This window comes from Lampetra planeri, chromosome 1 (assembly GCF_965212315.1).
Source record: "Lampetra planeri chromosome 1, kcLamPlan1.2.h2, whole genome shotgun sequence".
In the NCBI taxonomy this organism is placed as follows: Eukaryota; Metazoa; Chordata; class Hyperoartia; order Petromyzontiformes; family Petromyzontidae; genus Lampetra; species Lampetra planeri.
The window spans coordinates 15,492,263-15,516,964 of NC_136107.1; the positions used below are offsets into that span (position 1 = coordinate 15,492,263).

The 24,702-nt window shown below is 48.9% G+C and overlaps 1 protein-coding gene across 1 annotated transcript in view; it reads left to right on the plus strand.

Moving 5' to 3' along the window:
- LOC144723406 (thrombospondin type-1 domain-containing protein 7A-like) overlaps positions 1–24,702 on the plus strand; it is a 198,605-nt gene that overhangs the window by 167,371 nt on the left and 6,532 nt on the right. Inside the window, exon 10 of the mRNA XM_078602178.1 lies at positions 4,870–4,994. Within this exon, the coding sequence (XP_078458304.1) occupies positions 4,870–4,994 (125 nt within the window). The remainder of the gene's footprint in view (positions 1–4,869; positions 4,995–24,702) is intronic.

Below are 24,702 nucleotides of genomic sequence, written 5' to 3' on the forward strand. Positions count from 1 at the left end.
CCAAAGTGAGCATTCTCTGCATAACAAGCATTTCTTAATTGATGGATTTTCATTTCAGGAGTGAATAACACGAACAATAATGTGATATTGTACATGGAAAAGGGAGTACATGGGAAAGGGAGTCCATTTCTCGCACCTTCGGTTAGCGCGGTTGGTTATGTATGGTGAAAAAAGTTCGACATACATGGTATTCATCTTCTTGGTTCTTTCGGTAAAGTCACGTAGAAGGGAAATAATGAAATAATAAAAATAAAACATTAAATAATTCTCACGACATTTCGGCCACAACGCAAGCAGCCGTCCTCAGGTGAAGAACAGGTCTGTCGGAAAGACAGCGTCTGAATGGGCACCACCAGGCTTGGCAGCTTATATTTAAGCTGGGTTGGAGGGTGGCAGGGGCGCCTTGACAAAGGAATTTGCATATCAATAGGAATTTAGCAAATTTATGGGAAATGCAGATATGGGATTAGTCACTACTTGTGGAATGCGTAGGAGGTGGGGGGGGGGGTTCCAAAGTCATATTATGCCCGTGCAGTATGCAGGATTAGCAGCATCAAAGGGAGGGAGTAGGGTTAGCAGTAATAGAGGGAAGGAATTTTAATAGTAATGAGCTGCAGCAGCTAAACCACCACGTAAAAAACTAAAATATAAGCTACATCAGTATCATAAATATACTAAATATACTCTCCAATAAGCTGAGCTACTAACAGTAAATCATACATTACAATTCTATGTCGCAAAAAATATAATATGCCTCCAGCTAAACTTTTTTCTCTTACATCACACGGGTCTACCCCGTACTATATACTGCCATAGACAAACCCAACATTAAATTATATACTGCATTACTATACACCACCTTAGACTATACATTGTAATATTACACTATGTATTATTCTACCCACCCTACTGTATACCACACTGATGTATATTCACTATACAATTACGATACTATATATTACCTTATGGGCTCCCCTCTATCTCCGGTTGTAGCCAACGTTTTCATGGAGAAATTTGAGACTGACGCCATCCAGACTGCCACTCTACGCCCGACCTTATGGAAGAGGTACGTAGATGACACTTTTGTCATCTGGCCACATGGCCGGCCTGCTCTAGACCTTGACCACATCAATTCCATACACCCAGCCATCAGATTCACCATGGAAGTCGAAAAAGATGGCAAGCTACCCTTTTTGGATGTCCTAATTAAAAGGAGACCTGATGGTTCAATGAGCCACTCTGTCTACAGGAAAGCCACCCATACGGATGCTTACCTAAAACCGGATTCCCACCACCATCCATCCCAGAAGAATTCCCTCATCAAGACTCTACACCATAGAGCCCAATGCATCTCCGACCAGGAACACATTGCCAGTGAACTCAAGCACGTACGCCAAGCTCTTAAGGCTAATGGTTACTCCGACTACACAATCCGCAAAGCCATCACTCCAACCATCAAGAAGGAACCTGTTGAGGAGCCTTTCAAAACCATCACCTTACCCGACATTGCTGGGGTCACAAAAAAGATCTCCAAAATCCTGATTAAACACAAGATCCAGGTCCGATTCAACACAGTACATAAAATCCGTGATCTGGTCCCGTCTGTTAAAGATGTGGTTCCAGACATACAGTACCCTGGCGTCTACAAACTAAGTTGCCTCTGTGGTAGCAGTTACATTGGAGAAACCAAACGACATGTCTCGGACCGCATCCGTGAACATAAAGCAGACCTGAAACATGGTAGGACAAACACCTCAGCCATGGCAGATCACTGTTACAATTCAGTGGGCTCACATAACATTGACTTCTCCAAGACAGAGGTTCTCTGCAAGCCATCTGGCTACCATGAGAGATTCGTTCATGAGGCGATCCACATATACAAACACAGAGACAATTTCAACCGAGAAGATGGATTCTGGCTCAGCAATCATTGGAAAGACGTAATAAACTATTTTGGATCTTAACTGATTGTGTTCACGTTTACGGTGACTTTCAGACCGCAGTCCACTCACTGGCATAGACTATATATCTTTTATTCTCCGCAGGGAATGGATTCTTTGCTCCGTTGCAAGTCTCCTACCACCACTCTCCCATTGACATATTTCGTTGATTCCTCTTAGTACCTTTCACGTGACGGTCAATGGTATAGTGTATAGCAGATTGTATAATAATAAATAGTATAAAAGTGTAATGTTTAATATAATGTATAAGGTAATATCTAGTATCGTAATTGTATAGTCAATATACATCAGTGTGGTATACAGTAGGGTGGGTAGAATAATACATAGTGTAATATTACAATGTATAGTCTAAGGTATAGGGTGGTGTATAGTAATGCAGTATATAATTTAATGTTGGGTTTGTCTATGGCAGTATATAGTACGGGGTAGACCCGTGTGATGTAAGAGAAAAAAGTTTAGCTGGAGGCATTATATTTTTTGCGACATAGAATTGTAATGTATGACTTACTGTTAGTAGCTCAGCTTATTGGAGAGTATATTTAGTATATTGATGATACTGATGTAGTTTATATTTTATTTTTTTTCGTGGTGGTTTAGCTGCTGCAGCTCCTTACTATTAAAATTCCTTCCCTCTATTACTGCTAACCCTACTCCCTCCCTTTGATGCTGCTAATCCTGCATACTGCATAATGCACGGGCATAATATGACTTTTAACCTCCCCCCCACCACAAGTAGTGACTAATCCCATATCTGCATTTCCCATAAATATGCTAAATTCCTCTTGATATGCAAATTCCTTTGTCAAGGCGCCCCTGCCCCCCTCCAACCCAGCTTAAATATACGCTGCCAAGCCTGGTGGTGCCCATTCAGACGCTGTCTTTCCGACAGACCTGTTCTTCACCAGAGGACGGCTGCTTGCGTTGTGGCCGAAACGTCGTGAAAATTATTTTATTATGTTTTATTTGTATTATTTTATTATTTCCCTTCTACGTGACTTTACCGAAAGAACCAAGAAGATGAATCCCTGCAGTTACAAAAGCTTTAAATCGAAATACATGGTATTGCGATCAATATATACGTAGATAAAGTTTCATGGAAGCGATCGTCATTCTACAGTTTACTGAAACACATGCAGCACGGTATTTTTCCACATTGCTTCCGGCTCAATTACAATGAAGGTTTTGCACACGGCAAAACACGTTGTAATTTCCAGTTGTTATCCATACATATTTAAATGTGATAACTGTACCTGTGTGCATGGCAATTTTGCACACAAATTGAGCAAGCGGTGCATCCCCTCTGCAGGATGGCATGCTAATATTCTAGCATTCCTTGACCTTGACCAGGGGTCGGCAACCAAAATAACAAGAAGAGCCATTTCTTTCCAATTCGGTACAAAATTCAGTATTTCAAGAGCCGCAATGCATCTGAGTACATACTGTACATACGTACATATCGTCAAGAAGCAGCCCATAAAGAGCCGCATGCGGCTCCGGAGCCGTAGGTTGCCGACCCCTGACCTTGACGGACTGAAGAGTATGTTTCCATCCCGCCGCCATTTTCGGCTGTTCTCTGTCAACTGCTGTGTGAAGGCCACCAATGAGTGTGGCAGTCATTTCTGTAATAAAGGACTCTTTCACTGTGTCTGTCTCTGTTGTCCTTTATTTATTTAGGTTCTTACAACTTGTCCCACACGGCCCTCGCTCAGAGCCTTCCGCTTGGCAGCTTGACAGCTGCCGTCGCTCACATAGCCTTTTCCCCGCTCCCGATGCAGCTCCGCTGCAGGCTTCCCTCTTAGCCTCTCCGCCTTTGTGCAGTCTCTCAGCTGCTCTCGCTGCAGCCCCACCGCTGCTCTCCGTTCCACCCGTGCCCGGACACCGCTAGCTGACGGTGCAGTGTCCCACCGCGTGGCGATCTCGCCACTCTCCACCCTCTGCCCTGCGTGGCCTCCTCCTGTCTTTATTCCCACACTCTCCTCCCGTCTCTTCCGGTTACCGCCCTTAAGAGCTTACCCCTCTCCCCCACGTGACCTAACCCCTCCCCCCGTGACGTCATATCCGCGAGGCCGTTTACGCCCGCATTACATTTTCATTAACATCTCAGAGTAGGATGCAATTGTATTGCTTTCACCCAGTTACAAAGTGGGGGTGATTGCTTTTGTCCTGCGGAAGCAATGTGTGTTTTTGTCGCCAACTATGTCTGCAAATATGTATTTGTGAACATATATCGTGGGAGTAACTGACAAATTAGATCGAGTTTTGCAAAATCAAAATATCAAAGTAAGATTTGGCATGGTACACAAAATTCAAAAACTCGTATCTTGTACTAAAGATGAATTGCTTAAGTTATCAACAAAAGGTGTGTATCAGATCAAGTGCTTATGTGACAGATGCTATATTGGACAGACGGGACATAACATTAGCATAAGACGAAAAGAACACCAAAGAAATATAAAATACTCTCAAACACAACTGTCGGCAGTTGCAGAACATGCTTGCCAACAAGGACACTCAATTGATTTTGCCCCCCGGGCAGACCACGTCTGACATGGACATGCACGATTGAGGCTGATTTTCGACACCACGGCCTTGGCATACATTCAGCGTGGCAGCTCGCGCAGGATAGGATTGCCTGGTGGTGGCTCATGGGGACTGCGACGCCCTGAGGGGCATGCACATTATGATGATGATAAGGTCGTGTGGCTGAGGGAATGTGATTTTTTTTCATGTCGAGGGAGGTGCATTGTCTGGTTATTAATATTGTTATTTATTTTGTTATTTATTAGTGTGTTTAGTTGTGTTATTTATGCTTGTGTACCACTACTAATTATAGTATCACAGTTATCTCTGAATACCTGCCTTGCTTTTACTAATGCGGATGCGGTGCCTGCATCTTTGTCTGATGCAGATGTATGAGGCTGTGCCATGCTACAGCGACTGCGCTCTGTACACGTGGGTGTCGGACCCATGGGAGGTGTGCTCGGTCCCACTGAGCGGCATGTGTGGAGAGGGAACTCAAACGCGTACAGTCAGGTACGTTTCCTTTGTATGTGTGAGACAAAGCCATGCTGAGTGGGCCAAGGGAGCCAAGTGACCATTGAGCACAGAGTTTTATTTTCTCACCTGTATCTTACCTATATTTGTGTAATGGCTAGTGATCTGGACTGGCAATCCAGAAGTTACCAGTTAAATTTACAGGCGGGGCAGTTGAAACAATGAGTATTTCTTAAATCCTTCCACCTTTGTCAAACAAGATGTGTGGCCAGCATGCAAGAGTAGGCCAAACTACTCACATTATCAAGTAATTAGAGGGCTGCACCTTTACCTCTTTAACCAATTAGTATAATGCTATTGTGCTATTGAAGTGATGCCATAAGATAAATAAACTTTTATTTTGGTATTACATGGCAGGGTATGGGCCAGGAAGACGACTCTACTGAACTACTTCTGAATAAGATTGAACAGCCTCGCGTGTGAAATACTGGAAAACGCTCATATATCTCATTCCTGTCCTCTAACGAGTGTAGGTCACATGTCACTTATTCAACACTGAATATTCAAAGTGTAATGAGGGAGCGCCATCCAGGGGATACCAGAGGGTAATGAGTATGGGCACGATGATGTCATCGGGATCCAATCCTAAGGGGGGATATGATCGGGCCGGTGAGGCGTTCGGGAACCCTCGAGGAGGTTCCCTGAGGGGGTGTGGCCAGAGGCGGGGCTTAGTTCCGCCGAGGGAGATATAAGGGAGATTGGGGGGAAGGTTCGGGGTCGGTGTGGAAGCCTGGGTTCCGGACGGCGGCGCTGCCCTTCTCCTTGCCACGGGCCACATGGCGGATCTTCCCTCGAAGCTCGCCTCTGCTTCCACCATGCCGTTAGCCAGCGGCGAGGCCGAGAGAGTGGAGTGAGCCTCGCGGGAATGCTGAGAGAGAGAGAGGCGCCTCGTCCACGGGTTGGGAGAGTGAAACCATTGGGAGGGGAAGCGAAGCTGTGCTGTACCATTGTGAATAAAGAAGCGCCCAACAAGTATCGTCGTGGAAATACTTTATTACAAAAGTAAGCTCAAGCTACATGTGATCAAAGATCAAAGTAAAGTCAAAGTATATCCCAGTTGAATTGAGCAATGAGGTGATAATTCCCTCTACCAGTAGCCCTGAAAAGGTATCGGCAGCTACACATTTCCGACGTGGCCAATGGTACCTGGGGGCAGTGGAGCCAAGCCCTGTTGCCCGCAACCTACACGTGTCCGGGTGCGCGGAGGCCCCACATTGGCTATTTGGCGCGAATTTGAATTTTCCCTCACTGCCTCCCGTGCTTCCGTCAATTTCTGGATATTGAAGCGCATGTGGTCCGAAATCTGAAATTTAGATTTGTTAGATGTGACCCAGAGCTGCACATCAACGGGTGGGTCGACATCCCTGCTATACATTAAAAAGAACGGCGAACAGCCAGTTGTCGCGTGAGGGGCCATCTGGTAAATACCAATCAAGTTGCGACTTGCTAACTTGATGGCACAGCATGGAGGTCAATGTCCTGTGCAGATGTTCCACCATGCCATATGTCTGGGGATGGTATGGCAACGTATTAATTTTCTTCGTACCCAACAGGACGCATACCTCCCGTAGCAAGGTGGAATAAAATTTTTCCCTTGGTCGGTCAATAGACGTTCAGGTGCACCCTTGTCCAGGACATAGCCGTGGAGAAAGGCGTCGGTGATGGCCGCCGCCGACTGGTTGGGGAGCGGCCAGGCCACAGGCCAGCGTGAAAAATATTCCACCCCAACCAAGTACATATTGCCCCGGGGGGTGGCGGGAAAGGGACCAAGGATGTCCAAAGCGAAGAGCTCATTAATGCGGGACACCTGGCTGCTGACATTTGGGCTACGCCCATTTCAAACCCTTATAAACAGTTTTCCTTGGAAGCTAACCCCCCTTTTTCTGAAGATGACCGCTTGCGTTGCGATCGAAACGTCGTAGTTTTGTGTTATTTTAGATTATTTTCTTTGAAACTATCTACGTGACTTTACCGAAAGACCTAAGCATATACTTGTCCACCCTGGTCAGTGCAGGTTGCTAAAATAGTACTCAGGACTGATCAGACATTTCTGGCCACGAACTGATCACTCGGTTTCATAGCACAGCATGCTAACCACTGCACTACCGATTCACCCAAAACAACCTCAAAGTTGCATAAAATTGTAGTTTAAAAGCACAAGAAGAGTATCTGCATGGTTACTCAAGTCGACCTTGCAGCAGATAATCTGTATATCGCCTAGATGAGAAAAAGAAAATAGATTTATTGATTGGCACGAGTCCTGAGCCACCAAGTCCAAATGTGCCTAGTGGCTTCATAAAGGTTTCACCGGGTCGAGTGTGAGGGGAGCTGGCCTAGATCTACAACCCAGGGCAATGCTTGCCTTGCGGGGATTGGGGCTCATGCGGCACTTGCAAGAGCAATGCAGCTTTATCCAAACTGCTGCGTGTGCAGCGGGTGATTATGTCAGTTCTCGGGATTCAGATCTCACTGCAGGATACAGTTCGTCATTACGACATAGATGCACGAATTCAGGAAAGCGCTCAGAAACCTGTTTTTAATCTAAGCAACTTTAATATTACTTACTCTAACATCAAACTCTTATCATCAGAATACCGATAACAGTACCCATGCAAATATACATACTCATCAATCCGTACGAGATGATCATAAAAGCATCAATGGTCAAATCTCACGTTGACGTGGTTAAACCATAACAATAGGCAACACCTCAAAATGGCAATATTCGCACAGAATGTGTTCTCATCAAATGCGTATTAAATAGTTAGAAAACGTCAACGATTGGATCTCACAATCACGTATAAAAAAATAGGCTGTCTCATGGAAACGCGACCATGCACAATTCCCTTGTTATGGGGTGTGAGGCATGCAAGCTGATATTTTTCTTGGCCCACAACCTGTGCAAGGTACAGTGAAAAATAGTGAGTGAGTGTAAAGTTAATGTTTATCCTTTCTGAACAATACCTCAAGTCCCACAACGATGTGTAGAGTGGTGGGCTTGGTCCACACTTGTCGTGCTATCGCCCTGCTAATTGCTGCTCCTTCGCACTGTTGTCTGTGCATTATGCTCGATCCACGCTGGAGGGTGCTCGGGGCTCCCGAGTTAGCACGCTCGTGGTCAGCCGTGAGCAGTTGCGCTGCACGTTTGCACGGCAGGCTCGATCTGCAGTTGGAGTACTCTGTGGTCACGCTGCTCCGTATTCCTTGTCAGCAGCTGCCTGCTTCGTGCGATCACCTTTGGTGCCCCCTCCTCCCTCGGAAGGTTTCCTGCTGTGCGCTGCTCATCAAAACTCTTATCATCAGAGTATCAGTCCCTTGACCAACATAACTTTTCCAGCCTATAGCTTGGACAGCATTTCATGCACACTCGATATTGCTTTATAACTAAAATCTCCACTTAACTTCTCGAACGTCTTAGCTGATCACAGTATTATATGAAAATGCATTCGCACACCTCTTAGCTTCTCACAACTTTAATTTAGTACAGTACATATTCTCGAAGTCCTTGACTCTGCAAGCAACTCAAAACATAAGGAAAAACGTAGAATAAAACTTTAAGTGATACTCAGTCTGTCACCGCATAACTGAACACTTAGCGACACAGAGCCTTTGCCTCTGCAAAACTCAACACTTGGCACTTCATGGTTGATTTCGAGGACCATGCCCCAGAGTTTGCCTCAGCAAGACTCCCTTCTCTGGTTGTTCACGAGGACCATAGCCCGGAGTTTGCCTCTGCAAGACTGACTTGTATGATTTTCGGTGCTGTTTACAAAGGGTTTCTAGCTCATGTGGTTAATTACCTATGGTACATTATGGCCCAACATCCTCCTCTCATCTTTGCAAATGTAGTGCATCCATAGGTTCAGCCTGAGTTCATCCCTGGTTCTGGCTCCACAGACATCCTGGCGCCTGATGAGGTTATGAGCGCAGTTTGATTGGGACAAGAGCGCACAAGCGTGGTCACCACATCTACGCCTCTATATAAGGAACGAAACAGTTAGACTTCTCCACAAATCTGGCTGTCACCTGATGAAACTGGTTATAATTACTGGCAAAATGTCGTACTCAGATTGCAAATGTTGTGGCTTGGCTCTCCAACACACCGGTATGCTGTACTAGTGACGAATTAGCATGTTCTTTTTACGTGACAACCCTTACCAGATGGCTGTGTCGTGTGGTGGTGGGTTTTAACGACACATTTATATATTTACGTGATCTAACCCAAAAAACCTCTTATGAATCAACCTCCAGATGCCGAGTCTCTTTGGCCTTGTTGTCTCAAGGCAGGCGTTCATAGGCCTCCATTACTGTGTTTTTTAGAACGCGCTAAATCCAGGTATATGAAAAAAAGATAACTATTACATTAAAAATAGACAATATCACTGTTAATATTATTTTTTGGAAATGGCATATATACAACACTAAGAGGAGGGAATGTGTGTACATTTCGGTCTCGAGCAACAATACTGTGTGTTGAGGTGCCGTGTTTACCGTTACAGAGCGATATTTTACCACAACTATCATGATAATCATCAGCAGTAATTATCCCTCATAAGCTTGCAATGTAACAATCCATCTAGCTGCGTGCACATTAACTGATCTTTTTAGTGCACCATCTCCATGATGGACATCCTTTCGTGTGTGTCCCCTCCTTCGGATGCCACTGTCGTTAGTTGCAACCATGGGCCAAAATCTTTTCTTTTCACAAATCCTGCCAAAGTCCTCTTACTCTCCTTACCAGTCAATATGACGTCTCTAATTTGCACATGCGCTCTCATGTATTCATATTTTTGTTTCTCACTCTAATTATACTGGTCTACAAACTTTTAGACGTCGTCTGCTTCAGAGATGAAATGTGCTGTTTATTATGGATGTTACGTGCTGAATTCAAATATGACAATTAAAACAACTGATTGGCTACTGTTCCCAAGATATTAAAAATTTTACATTTTACGTCTATGTATATTGTATAGATAGTAGAGTTTTACTCATAAATTGTAAACCTAGGTCTTTTCATGTGTGTATGGTTGCTTTACATGATGACATGTCACCTGTTCTGTTCATGTAACACTTAAAAAATCAGCCAAAGGGTTATATAAATTAAATGTATTTTGAAACAAAAGGCAAAAAACTCGAATGCATATAGAAGTACATACTTTAGTCCTTACTCAGTGTCTACTCGGCGCTCATTGGCTTATCTCTTGTATTCATTAAATGGAGCATTTCTTGTCACTGTCCAGCAATAGTCTGCAAGCATTGATGGGCACCATTTGCCCTGATAGCGTTTCTCGATTGTTGCAATGTCCTGGTGAAATCGCTCGCCATGCTCGTCGCTCACTGCTCCACTAAAGATATATTTTAAATAGTGCAAAAAATGTATCTTCAGTAAGATGTTGAAACCAAGGCTTTTGTATGCCTTGAGGTTGCCGAGAATTTGTTGCCACTAACTGAAAGGCGTTCCATGCCGTCTTTTCCTTGCCACGCAGTGCACTGTCAAATGCATCATCTCGAAGAAGTTCATGAATCTGAGGACCAACAAAGACATCTTCCTTTATCTTAGCTTCACTTAACCTTGGAAATTTTCCAAGGAGGTACTTGAAAGCTGCTCGTGTTTTGTCCATGGCTTTGACAAAGTTGTATAAGGGTGGTAACAAAATCTTCCTTTATTCAACAAGTGGTGGATGCTGAACACTTCTCCTCCCAGGCTCTAATGACTGTTGGAGTGGCCAATCTATCTTGATGTAGTGGGAATCACTCGCACGACGATCCCATTCACACAGAAAACAGCAGTACTTTGTGTATCCAGTCTACAGACCAAACAAGAGAGCAACAACCTTCAAATCGCCTTCAAAGTTGCCACTGATGTTGGTTATAGTTTATCCACCTCAAAAGTTGTTTCATGTTGTCATAGGTTTCCTTCATATGACTGCATGACCAACTGGAATTGATGGCAAAACATTGCCATTATGCAGCAAAATAGCATAAAACTCATCTTCGATTAATCAATGAACAGTCTCCACTCATCTGGATCATGAACGATGTTAAGGGCTGCTATCACACCATCGATGTTATTGTAGGCTACAAGATCACCTTCCATGAAGAATAATGGGACAAGATCCTTTTGACGGTCACGGAACATGGAAACCCGAACATCACGTGCCAGATTCCACTGCTGCAGTCTGGAGCCCAACAGGTCTGCCTTACTCTTGGTAGTTCTAAATCCCTGACAAGGTCTTTCAGTTCACCTTGTGTTATGAGGTGTGGTTCAGAGGAGAAGGATGGGAGAAAATCTGGGTCATGTGACCTTGATGGTTCAGGACCAGAAGTTTAATCCTCTTCCTCGTCTGACTCAAGTAATAATTATTCTCGTGCATCAGGAACCGACAGTCCTACATGGGGTACTGGGCGTATAGCTGATGGAATGTTTGGATAATGCACAGTCCACTTTTTCTTCTTTGATATGCCTTTCCCAAATGGAGGTGCCATGCAGAAGTAACAATTGCTGATATGATCTGTTGACTCTCTCCAAATCATTGGCACTGCAAAAAGCATATATTTCCTTTTCCTGTTCAACAACTGGCGAAGATTTGTTGCACAAGTGTTGCAGCATATGTGTGAGGCCCACATCTTGTCCAGGATCTCCAATTTTGCAGCCAAAATATAGGTGATAGGCTTAACCATAGTGGTTATATTGCGCTTTTGTGATGCAAAAGTCACTTCACCACAAACATAGCAGAAGTTATCTGCTTTGTTCACACAAGTACGTGGCATCTCTACTCACTTTGGCTAAGCAGAAATGTGTCCTTTTGCAAAATCAAACACTGACAAATAAGAGAGCACGACACTGCATGATTTCTAGAGCTGATATAGGGCAATTTGTTCAGCAGAGGGATGTAAGCCTAGTTATGATTGCCATCATCCATGACTTCTAGGAATAACGTGATGCAATTGATATCATGTATGGCATAAAACCAGGTTCAGATTGCATAATTCATTGTTTTGCTCAAAAATAAAGTACCCTCCAAAACCAGTCATAGATTTATTCATAGATCCAGTCAAAGATGTATTTTAGTAATTTCTGGTTTAAATTGAGATCCCTTCCCTTTATAACTCACTTATCCTCCGCCATTCCCAAGTCAAGGGTCGTATATACTGACCCAGTATCATATCTTGAAAACTAGAGCCAATCAACAATTGTAAGCATAATTTTTATTCTCATTGACCCAGAATGAGTAAAGTTGGACTACATTTATTTCAGAAGCATTTTGGCTGCAGACCAGTGTTGCAAATGTGCACTTGTCCATGCTTCTATACACACTTTTCAGCCCTTCCATTTTATTTGTAATTTTCCACAATTTTTATCCATGTGTAGCGACTGACTCAGAGACACTAAGAGTAGGAGGCACTCTGTTTATTAACACGGCCTGACAGTAACACTTAGTAACTACGGTTCCCAGTCAGGACAGCTGTTAGACTGCCTGACTGGCGACGCCGAAAAGGTGAAGATGGAGACTCCAGCAGCACGACGGGATCCCACTCCAAACGACAGCTTCGAGGTCCCCTCTGAGGGCCCCTCTTATACTGTCAGCATGGCCTGGCCCCGCCACTGGCCATTGCGCCTTTCTGGAACCTACTAGTGGGTTCTCGGTGTGCCCCTTCCATGATCCTTCCCCTAGATCCCTCTCTGGTCTATCACCTGGCCTGCTGTCAATCAGGGCTGTTGTAAGCTGCAGACCCCCTTCCCTGCCAGCAGCTAGCGCTATGCTGCTACGTGACTGATTATATGTCACTACATCACCCCCCCCACCCCCCCCCCCCCCCACATAAAAAAAAAATCAGCCATCCCGGCTGACATCACTCACCCTCGTAGCAGAGGGAGATGCATGAAGTGACTGTGGCGGCCGGGTGTCTGATGCATTGCGACTTGCCTGTGGGCCCGGGGAAGCAGAGATCGGCGGGGCGGAGGAAGACAAAGGTGAGGACAACGATCCAGGGCCGGTACGGCATCCCTTGACGATGTGGCCCAGCTGGCCACACTTAAAACAAGTGACCGGGGACCTCCACATTGGAAGGGTGGTCCTGCCTCGTTGTTCTCGCTCCCACTACGCTATTCCTCCCGCGCGGGCTCCGGACAAATGAAGCGCAGGCTCGCTCCAGCTCCTGATGCTTCAGCTCGTCCTCATCCTCTGGGAATCCCACACAGGCGGCCACCGCAGGCCACTTCTGCAAGTTGACATGGGCCTGGATGCAGCGGGCTACCTTCAGAGACGATAAGTCATCCTCTTCCATGGCAGGCAGAGAGATGCCCAGCTCCTAGGCCAGCGACAGCAATTTCTCCAGCACTTGAGAGTCCAGCGCCGTCTGCTCTATCCACGGATATGCAGCGTGGCCCAATAACAGCAACGCACTGTGGAAAACAAGAGGCATCTTGGTCTCCCCCCAGATCGAAAATAGCTGCCATCTAGGTGCATGCCTGAGGCAGCGTCGCTCGATCCGCTGCAGGGATGGCCTCGAATGCCACCAAGGAGTCGTCATCCAAAGTGGTGGACAGTGCCTCCTCATCGGACCATCCCGCGAGGGTGCAAGCAGTGGCAAAACGGCGCTGGAAAGCTGTCCAGTTGCCCCCCGTAGCCACGAATTATTTGACAAAAGGCAGTCGATTTTGAAGAGAAGGCACCTCCAGACGAGGCGCCGACGGTAACTCGAATTTGGCGTGAAGCGTTTCCCCCCGGGGTGGCAAAATGGTGGGCAATTTTGACGCCACCCACGTGGGATGGAGCTCCACCATTTCCCGCGCTTGCACGGTGGCGACGGTTGAGCTGCCGACCTGCTGCCCCCGTGCTGCAGCATCCTCGGCAGGCGGTGCAGACCCGAGCTGGACAACCAGCTCTGCTACGAAGGAGAGCAAGCCCGTGAGACATGTGGCGAGCTCGCACCACCCCTCTCCAACTGCCGGCAGCGAGTTGTCGATGTCCCTCCCTTGCTGCTCCTCAGGGATTGCCGCTTCGGGCCTTATCTCTGGAGTCCTCAATTCTGGGGCAATTGGGGGGATCACATCCCCATCGTCCTCCTCACCCGAGGACACAATCGGTGGAATCTTCCTCTTGGCCAACTTGGACATGACGACTAAATTTATTTAACACTTCTGACGCCCAATGTAGTGACTGACTCAGCTGGCTCTTTATTTCATAATTTTTGTGTTACATAAACTGAGGTGTTATCTGGTCATTGTATTTAATGGATTTATATTTATTGTTATACTGACTATGTAATCAGTAAATCTCAGATAGTAAATGTTTCTACATTTGTGTACTTAGCCTTTATTTCTCCAATCCATTTGTTGGGAAAAGATGTCTAGGTGAATCACATTGGTGAAAGCGTGTTTCCCCTCGCATGTACTTGTCCCTCTCTTCATGCCAACCCAGTGGAGCTGTTCCATCTAACCTATATAATTCATTTTTTGTCTGTCTGTCTGTCCGTCCGTCTGTCCATCTGCGTACGCTCCCTTCCGGGGGATGTAGCTCTCGGACCGTGGGGTTCGCCGAGATTAAATTTTGCAGGTGGGCACGCCCCCGGCCCCGCGGTAAACTTAGGCATTTCGGATTTTTCGTTTCTAAACTTTAAATCGGACCGATTATCTATTTAGTGCGATTTCTCTTTATTTATTTATTTACTATTGCCGACCAGCACGTAACGAAGCACGCCGTTGCGCATGAGTGAAGGCGGTTGCCCCTGGCAACGGGCGATTGGCCCATGGCAACGGTTAGCAACGCCGCTTCGAGGTGGACGCCATTTTTAATTCACGTTAAAAATATGCGCACGCATTAACACGTGACGCTGAGGTAAATTCATCAAAGTTTCACGTCCTCTTCACTCCCCCCCCACCCCAATGTGTGCAATTACTATCATAGGGTCGGTAGATAATAAAATGATAGCGATTAGACAGTATTATTGTAGCGCGGGGGGGGGGGGGGGGGGTGACGGCCACAGCACCCAGCCTCAGCCGGGTGGGCAATCTAGGCGAGGCCGGAGGCTCTGCACGGTACTAGGCCTCGACGCCCCACACGTCTTAGGCGACGACTTTGTGGTATAAACTCGATATACCCAGCGTTGCCCGGGGGGAAAATACATTTAAAATCTTCTGAAAACTTTAAAACATAACATACCAATGAAAATACAACTGTGTAATTTAAAATCTAAAACCGACCGTGCCAAGAATCGATTCTCTGAATCGCGCAAAGGAATCGAAGGTTGTAGATTCATTTAGAATCGCCCTGTTCCCGTTTTAATTTGGAGCTTTTGTGACTGCAGGAATTATTCTTTGGTTCTTTCGGTAAAGTGACGTATAAAGATAAATTAATACATTAAATAATAGCATACTACGACGTTTCGATTGCAACACAAGCAATCATCATCAGGTATAAAAGAAATAGCAACAAAAATCTAACCAGAAAACTATAGACAGACATTTGGTAAAAAATGTTTTTAATATTTACATTTTTGATATTTGACAACTTTTTTTATTTAAATAAATAAATCTCTTTAAGCTTTCGCTCCAGCTTCTTCACATTTGCACTCTCAGTACGGGCGATATTCAATGAGATTATGTTTACTCTCACACTCTCAGACTCACCACTCGCTCTCTCAGACTCACACACACACTCTCAGACTCACACACACACATACACTCACACTCTCAGACTCACACACAGACTCACTCTCACACTCAGACTCACACACACATACACTCACTCTCACACACTCAGACTCACACACACACACATACACTCACTCTCACACTCTCAGACTCACACATTCACACTTTCAGACTCACACACACTCAGACTCACACTCTCAGACTCGCACACACTCGCGGTGGTGTTCGGTGGGGGGGATTGCATGAGTGGGCGTGTTTACCTTCCCCCCACCCTCCCCGATATCGTCAACCAATCGCGCCATGGGAACGTGGAATTTCCACCACCAGCTGATCACGGCTGTAACAGCACGTCTGCGCAGTATCGCCGCATGATCAATCGAGCAGAAAGTCATTTCCACTCACATTCTCTTGACTCTACATTCCAGAGGGTGAGTGGTGAGCGTGAGTGGTGAGCGTGACTGGTGAGTGGTGAGGGTGAGTGGTGAGAGTGGTGAGGGTGAGTAGTGAGCGTGAGTGGTGGGGGTGAGTGGTGAGGGTGAGTAGTGATTGGTGAGGGTGTGATTGGTGAGGATGAGTGGTGAGTAGTGAGGGTGAGTGGTGAGGGTGAGTGGTGAGGGTGAGTGGCGGTTGTGAGTGGTGATTAGTGAGGGGTGAGGGTGAGTGGTGAGCGTGAGTGGTGAGTGGTGAGGGTGAGTGGTGAGGGTCAGTGGTGAGGGTGAGTGGTGAGCGGTGAGGGTGTGATTGATGAGGATGAGTGATGAGAGTGAGTGGTGAGGGTGAGTGGTGAGGGTGAGTGGCGGTTGTGAGTGGTGATTAGTGAGTGGTGAGGGTGAGTGGTAATGGTCAGTGGTGAGCGTGAGTAGTGAGGGTGAGTGGTGAGCGTGAGTGGTGAGGGTGAGTGGTGATTGGTGAGGGTGTGATTGGTGAGGATGAGTGGTGAGTAGTGAGGGTGAGTGGTGAGGGTGAGTGGCGGTTGTGAGTGGCGGTTGTGAGTGGTGATTAGTGAGGGGTGAGTGGTGAGGGTGAGCGTGAGTGGTGAGGGTGAGCAGTGAGGGTGAGTGGTGATTGGTGAGGGTGTGATTGGTGAGGATGAGTGGTGAGGGTGAGTGGTAAGGGTGAGTGGTGAGCGGTGAGGGTGAGTGGTTGTTGTGAGGGTGAGTGGTGAGTGGTGAGGATGAGGGGTGAGAGATTGGTTAGTGGTGAGGGTGAGTGGTGAGGGTGAGTGGTAAGGGTGAATGGTGAGCGGTGAGGGTGAGGGGTGAGAGATTGGTTAGTGGTGAGGGTGAGTGGTGAGGGTGAGTGGTAAGGGTGAATGGTGAGCGGTGAGGGTGAGTGGTTGTTGTGAGGGTGAGTGGTGAGTGGTGAGGATGAGGGGTGAGAGATTGGTTAGTGGTGAGGGTGAGTGGTGAGGGTGAGTGGTAAGGTTGAGTGGTGATGTTGAGTGGTGAGGGTTAGTGGAGAGTGGTGAGGGTGAGTGGTGATTGGTCAGTGGTGATTGGTGAGGATGAGTGGTGAGTAGTGCGGGTGAGTGGTGAGGGTGAATGGTGGTTGTGACGGTGAGTGGTGAGTGGTGAGGGTGAGTGGTGAGGCTGAATGGTGAGGGTTAGTGGTGAGGGTGAATGGTGAGGGTGAGTGGTGAGGGTGAGTGGTGAGGGTGAATGGTGAGGGTGAGTGGTGAGGGTGAGTGGCGGTTGTGAATGGTGATTAGTGAGGGATGAGTGGTGAGGGTGAGCGTGAGTGGTGAGGGTGAGTGGTGAGCGGTGAGGGTGAGCAGTGAGGGTGAGTGGTGATTGGTGAGGGTGTGATTGATGAGGATGAGTGGTGAGTGGTGAGGGCGAGTGGTTGTTGTGAGGGTGAGTGGTGAGGGTGTGATTGGTGAGGATGAGTGGTGAGTAGTGAGGGTGAGTGGTGAGGGTGAGTGGCGTTGTGAGTGGCGGTTGTGAGTGGTGATTAGTGAGTGGTCAGGGTGAGTGGTGAGGGTGAGTGGTGAGCGTGAATGGTGAGTGGTGAGGGTGAGCGGTGAGGGTGAGCGGTGAGCGTGAGTGGTGTACACTTGGCGACACGTAAGCAAGTTTTTTTAAAAATGGGAATAGGGTGAGTGGTGAGTGGTGAGGGTGAGTGGCGGTTGTGAGTGGTGATTAGTTAGGGGTGAGTGGTGAGGGTGAGCGTGAGTGGTGAGTGGTGAGGGTGAGTGGTGAGGGTGAGCGGTGAGGGTGAGCAGTGAGGGTGAGTGGTGATTGGTGAGGGTGTGATTGATGAGGATGAGTGGTGAGGGTGAGTGGTTGTTGTGAGGATGAGTGGTGAGGGTGAGTGGTGAGGGTGAGTGGTGAGGGTGAGTGGCGGTTGTGAGTGGTGATTAGTGAGTGGTGAGGGTGAGTGGTGAGCGTGAGTGGTGAGTGGTGAGGGTGAGCGGTGATTGGTGAGGGTGTTATTGGTGAGGATGAGTGGTGAGGGTGAGTGGTGGTTGTGAGTGGTGATTAGTGAGGGGTGAGTGGTGAGGGTGAGCGTGAGTGGTGAGTGGTGAGGTTGAGTGGTGAGGGTGAGCGGTGACGGTGAGCAGTGAGGGTGAGCAGTGAGGGTGAGTGGTGATTGGTGAGGGGGTGATTGGTGAGGATGAGTGGTGAGTGGTGAGGGTGCGTGGTAAGCGTGAGTGGTGAGCGGTGAGGGTGAGTGGTTGTTGAGAGGGTGAGTGGTGAGGGTGAATTGTGAGGGTGAGTGGTGAGAGTGAGTGGTGAGGGTGAGTGGCGGTTGTGAGTGGTGATTAGTGAGTGGTGACGGTGAGTGGCGAGGGTGACTGGTGAGGGAGAGTGGTGAGGGTGAGTGGTGAGTGTGGTGAGTGGTGAGGGTGAGTGGTTGTTGTGAGGGTGAGTGGTGAGGGTGAGTGGTAAGGTTGAGTGGTTATGTTGAGTGGTGAGGGTTAGTGGAGAGTGGTGAGGGTGAGTGGTGAGTAGTGCGGGTGAGTGGTGAGGGTGAGTGGTGAGGGGTGAGAGATTGGTTAGTGGTGAGGGTGAGTGGTGAGGGTGAGTCGTAAGGTTGAGTGGTGAGGGTTAGTGGAGAGTGGTGAGGGTGAGTGGTGAGTAGTGCGGGTGAGTGGTGAGGGTGAGTGGTGGTTTTGACGGTGAGTGGTGAGTGGTGAGGGTGAGTGGTGAGGCTGAATGGTGAGTTGAATGGTGAGAGTGAGTGGTGAGGGAGAGTGGGGAGCGTGAGTGATGAGGGTGAGTGGTGAATAGTGAGTAGTGAGGGTGAGTGGTGAGGGGTGAGTGGTGGGGATGAGTGGTGAGGGTCAGTGGTGAAGGTGAGTGGTGAGGGTGAGTGGTGAGGGTGATTGGTGAGGGTGAGTGGTGAGGGTGAATGGTGAGGGTGAGTGGTGAGGGTGAGTGGCGGTTGTGAATGGTGATTAGTGAGGGGTGAGTGGTGAGGGTGAGCGTGAGTGCTGAGGGTGAGTGGTGAGCGGTGAGGGTGAGCAGTGAGGGTGAGTGGTGATTGGTTAGGGTGTGATTGATGAGGATGAGTGGTGAGGGTGAGTGGTTGTTGTGAGGATGAGTGGTGAGGGTGAGTGGTGAGGGTGAGTGGTGAGGGTGAGTGGTGAGGGTGAGTGGCGGTTGTGAGTGGTGATTAGTGAGTGGTGAGGGTGAGTGGTGAGCGTGAGTGGTGAGTGGTGAGGGTGAGCGGTGATTGGTGAGGGTGTTATTGGTGAGGATGAGTGGTGAGGGTGAGTGGTGGTTGTGAGTGGTGATTAGTGAGGGGTGAGTGGTGAGGGTGAGCGTGAGTGGTGAGGTTGAGTGGTGAGGGTGAGCGGTGACGGTGAGCAGTGAGGGTGAGCAGTGAGGGTGAGTGGTGATTGGTGAGGGGGTGATTGGTGAGGATGAGTGGTGAGTGGTGAGGGTGCGTGGTAAGTGTGAGTGGTGAGCGGTGAGGGTGAGTGGTTGTTGAGAGGGTGAGTGGTGAGGGTGAGTTGTGAGGGTGAGTGGTGAGAGTGAGTGGTGAGGGTGAGTGGCGGTTGTGAGTGGTGATTAGTGAGTGGTGACAGTGAGTGGCGAGGGTGACTGGTGAGGGAGAGTGGTGAGGGTGAGTGGTGAGTGTGGTGAGTGGTGAGGGTGAGTGGTTGTTGTGAGGGTGAGTGGTGAGGGTGAGTGGTAAGGTTGAGTGGTGATGTTGAGTGGTGAGGGTTAGTGGAGAGTGGTGAGGGTGAGTGGTGAGTAGTGCGGGTGAGTGGTGAGGGTGAGTGGTGAGGGGTGAGAGATTGGTTAGTGGTGAGGGTGAGTGGTGAGGGTGAGTCGTAAGGTTGAGTGGTGAGGGTTAGTGGAGAGTGGTGAGGGTGAGTGGTGAGTAGTGCGGGTGAGTGGTGAGGGTGAGTGGTGGTTTTGACGGTGAGTGGTGAGTGGTGAGGGTGAGTGGTGAGGCTGAATGGTGAGTTGAATGGTGAGAGTGAGTGGTGAGGGAGAGTGGGGAGGGTGAGTGATGAGGGTGAGTGGTGAATAGTGAGTAGTGAGGGTAAGTGGTGATGGTGAGTAGTAAGGGTGAGTGGTTAGGGGTGATTAGTGAGGGGTGAGTGGTGAGGGTGAGCGTGAGTGCTGAGGGTGAGTGGTGAGGGTGAGCAGTGAGGGTGAGTGGTGATTGGTTAGGGTGTGATTGATGAGGATGAGTGGTGAGGGTGAATGGTTGTTGTGAGGGTGAGTGGTGAGTGGTGATTAGTGAGTGGTGAGGGTGAGTGGTAATGGTGAGTGGTGAGCATGAGTGGTGAGGGTGAGTGGTGAGCGTGAGTGGTGAGGGTGAGTGGTGATTGGTGAGGGTGTGATTGGTGAGGGTGAGTGGTGAGGGTGAGTGGCGGTTGTGAGTGGCGGTTGTGAGTGGTGATTAGTGAGTGGTGAGGGTGAGTGGTGAGCGTGAGTGGTGAGTGGTGAGCGGTGATTGGTGAGGGTGTGATTGGTGAGGATGAGTGGTGAGTGGTGAGGATGAGTGGTGAGGGTGAGTGGTGGTTGTGAGTGGTGATTAGTGAGGGGTGAGTGGTGAGGGTGAGCGTGAGTGGTGAGTGGTGAGGGTGAGCGGTGACGGTGAGCAGTGAGGGTGAGCAGTGAGGGTGAGTGGTGATTGGTGAGGGTGTGATTGTTGAGGATGAGTGGTGAGTGGTGAGGGTGCGTGGTAAAGGTGAGTGGTGAGCGGTGAGGGTGAGTGGGTGTTGTGAGGGTGAGTGGTGAGGGTGAGTGGTGAGAGTGAGTGGTGAGGATGAGTGGTGAGGGTGAGTGGTGGTTGTGAGTGGTGATTAGTGAGTGGTGAGGGTGAGTGGCGAGGGTGACTGGTGAGGCAGAGTGGTGAGTGATGAGTGGTGAGGGTGAGTAGTGAGTGGTGAGCGTGAGTGGTGGGGGTGAGTGGTGATTGGTGAGGGTGTGATTGGTGAGGATGAGTGGTGATTAGTGAGGGTGAGTGGTGAGGGTGATGGTGAGTGGCGGTTGTGAGTGGTGATTAGTGAGGGGTGAGTGGTGAGGGTGAGCGTGAGTGGTGAGTGGTGAGGGTGAGTGGTGAGGGTGAGTGGTGAGCTGTGAGGGTGAGCAGTGAGGGTGAGTGGTGATTGGTGAGGGTGTGATTGATGAGGATGAGTGGTGAGGGTGAGTGGTTGTTGTGAGGGTGAGTGGTGAGGGTGAGTGGTGAGGGTGAGTGGTGAGGGTGAGTGGTGGTTGTGAGTGGTAATTAGTGAGGGGTGAGTGGTGAGCGTGAGCGTGAGTGGTGAGTGCTGAGATTGAGTGGTGAGGGTGAGCGGTGACGATGAGCAGTGAGGGTGAGCAGTGAGGGTGAGTGGTGATTGGTGAGGGTGTGATTGGTGAGGATGAGTGGTGAGTGGTGAGGGTGAGTGGTAAGGGTGAGTGGTGAGCGGTGAGGGTGAGTGGTTGTTGTGAGGGTGAGTGGTGAGGGTGAGTGGTGAGAGTGAGTGGTGAGGGTGAGTGGTGAGGGTGAGTGGCGGTTGTGAGTGGTGATTAGTGAGTGGCGAGGGTGAATGGTAATGGTTAGTGGTGAGTGGTGAGCGTGAGTGGTGAGCGTGAGTGGTGAGTGGTGAGGGTGAGTGCTGAGCGGTGAGGGTGAGCAGTGAGGGTGAGCAGTGAGGGTGAGGGGTGATTGGTGAGGGTGTGATTGGTGAGGATGAGTGGTGAGGGTTAGTGGTGAGGGTGAGTGGTGAGCGGTGAGGGTGAGTGGTTGTTGTGAGGGTGAGTGGTGAGAGTGAGTGGTTAGGGTGAGTGGTGAGGGTGAGTGGCTTTTGTGATTGGTGATTAGTGAGTGGTGAGGGTGAGTGGCGAGGGTGAGTTGTGAGCGTGAGTGGTGAGTGGTGAGGGTGAGTGGTGAGTGTGAGTGGTGAGGGTGTGGTGAGGGTGAGTTGTGAGTGTTGAGTGATGAGTGGTGAGGGTGAGGGGTGAGAGAGTGGTTAGTGGTGAGTGGTGAGGGTGATTGGTGAGGCTGAATGGTGAGTTCAATGGTGAGAGTGAGTGGTGAGGGAGAGTGGGGAGTGGTGAGGGTGAGTGGTGAGGGTGAGTGGTGAGGGAGATTGGTGAGGGTTAGTGGAGAGGGTGAGTGGTGAGGGTGAGTGGTGAGCGGTGAGGGTGAGTGGTTGTTGTGAGAGTGAGGGTGAGTGGTGAGGGTGAATGGTGAGAATGAGTGGTGAGGTTGAGTGGTTAGGGTGAGTGGTGAGGGTGAGTTGCGGTTGTGAGTGGTGATTAGTGAGTGGTGAGGGTGAGTGGTGATGGTGAGTGGTGACCGTGAGTGGTGAGGGTGAGTGGTGAGCGTGAGGGTGAGTGGTGAGGGTGAGTGGTGAGTGATGAGTGTTGAGGGTTAGTGGAGAGTGGTGAGGTTGAGTGGTGAGCGTGAGTGGTGAGGGTGAGTGGTGAGGGTGAGTGGTGAGGGTTAGTGGAGAGTGGTGAGGGTGAGTGGTGAATGGTCAGTGGTGATTGGTTAGGATGAGTGGTGAGTGGTGAGGGTGATTGGTGAGGCTGAATGGTGAGTTCAATGGTGAGAGTGAGTGGTGAGGGAGAGTGGGGAGTGGTGAGGGTGAGTGGTGAGGGTGAGTGGTGAGGGAGATTGGTGAGGGTTAGTGGAGAGGGTGAGTGGTGAGGGTGAGTGGTGAGCAGTGAGGGTGAGTGGTTGTTGTGAGGGTGAGGGTGAGTGGTGAGGGTGAATGGTGAGAATGAGTGGTGAGGTTGAGTGGTTAGGGTGAGTGGTGAGGGTGAGTTGCGGTTGTGAGTGGTGATTAGTGAGTGGTGAGGGTGAGTGGTGATGGTGAGTGGTGAGCGTGAGTGGTGAGGGTGAGTGGTGAGCGTGAGGGTGAGTGGTGAGGGTGAGTGGTGAGTGATGAGTGTTGAGGGTTAGTGGAGAGTGGTGAGGTTGAGTGGTGAGCGTGAGTGGTGAGGGTGAGTGGTGAGGGTGAGTGGTGAGGGTTAGTGGAGAGTGGTGAGGGTGAGTGGTGAATGGTCAGTGGTGATTGGTTAGGATGAGTGGTGAGTAGTGAGGGTGAGTGGTGAGGGTGAGTGGTGGTTGTTACGGTGAGTGGTGAGGGTGAGTGGTGAGGTTGGGTAGTGAGGCTGAATGGTGAGTTGAATGGTGAGAGTGAGTGGTGAGGGTGAGTGGTGATTGGTCAGTGGTGATTGGTGAGGATGAGTGGTGGTTGTGACGGTGAGTGGTGAGTGGTGAGGGTGAGTGGTGAGGTTGAGTGGTGAGGCTGAATAGTGAGTTGAATGGTGAGAGTGAGTGGTGAGGGTGAGTGGTGAGTGGTGAGGGTGAGTGGTGAGTGGTAAGGGTGAGTGGTGAGGGTGAATGGTGAGGGTGAGTGGTGAGAGTGAGTGGTGAGGGAGATTGGTGAGTGGTGAGTTGTGAGGGTGAATGTTGAGGGTAAGTGGTGAGTAGTGAGTGTGAGTGGTGAGGATGAGTGGTGAGGGTGAGCATGTGAGTGGTGAATGGTGAGGGTGAGTGGTGAGTACAGTCAATATGCACTGCTGTAATCATAGCAGGTACCACCACCACAGTATGTACTGCTCTCATCAGAGCAGGTACCACCACCACCACCTCAGTATGTACTGATGTCATCATCGCAGGTACCACCACACTCAGTATGTACTGCTGTCATCATAGCAAGTTCCACCACCACAATATGTACTCCTCTCATCATAGCAGATACCACCACAATATGCATTGCTGTAATCATAGCAGGTACCACCACAGCAGTATGCACTGCTGTAATCATAGTATCTACCACCACAGTCAGTATGCACTGCTGTAATCATAGCAGGTTAGTGGTGAGGGTGAGTGGTGAGTGGTGAGGGTTAGTGGTGAGGGGTGATTGGTGAGGGTGAGTGGTGAGGGTGAGTGGTGAGCGTGAGTGGTGAATGGTGAGGGTGAGTGGTGAGGGTGAGTGGTGATGGTGAGTAGTGAGGGTGAGTGGTGATGGTGAGTAGTGAGGGTGAGTGGTTAGGGGTGAGTGGTGGGGATGAGTGGTGAGGGTGAGTGGTGAGGGTCAGTGGTGAAGGTGAGTGGTGAAGGTGAGTAGTGAGTTGTGAGGATGAGTGGTGAGTGGTGAGGGTGATTAGTGAGTAGTGAGGATGAGTGGTGAGTGGTGAGGGTGATTAGTGAGTAGTGAGGGTGAGTGGTTAGGGTGAGGGTGAGTGGAGACAGAGAGAGTGAGTGGTGAGCGTGAGTGGTATTGTCAAAGTCCACCGGGCTTTGACAATACCTTAGTATCTGTATATATATGTAAGGTTATTAAGAAATATATTTTTCACCCGGGCAACGCCGGGTACTTCTGCTAGTTAAATATATTTACTTTTGCCATTTTTATACTTTTATATATATACATATAATTTTGGCCTCAGTTTGTGAGGGCTTGGATGACTACAACAATGTGTGCATGTCTGCATCAGTTAATTTAAATGGTATCGTATACTGTACCATTGTATCAAACACCATTATGTTGCATTGTATTGATTCACTCATCACTTAAATACGCGCACAAAATATACCTCTTGGGCACAGGCCTGGTATATGTATTATATC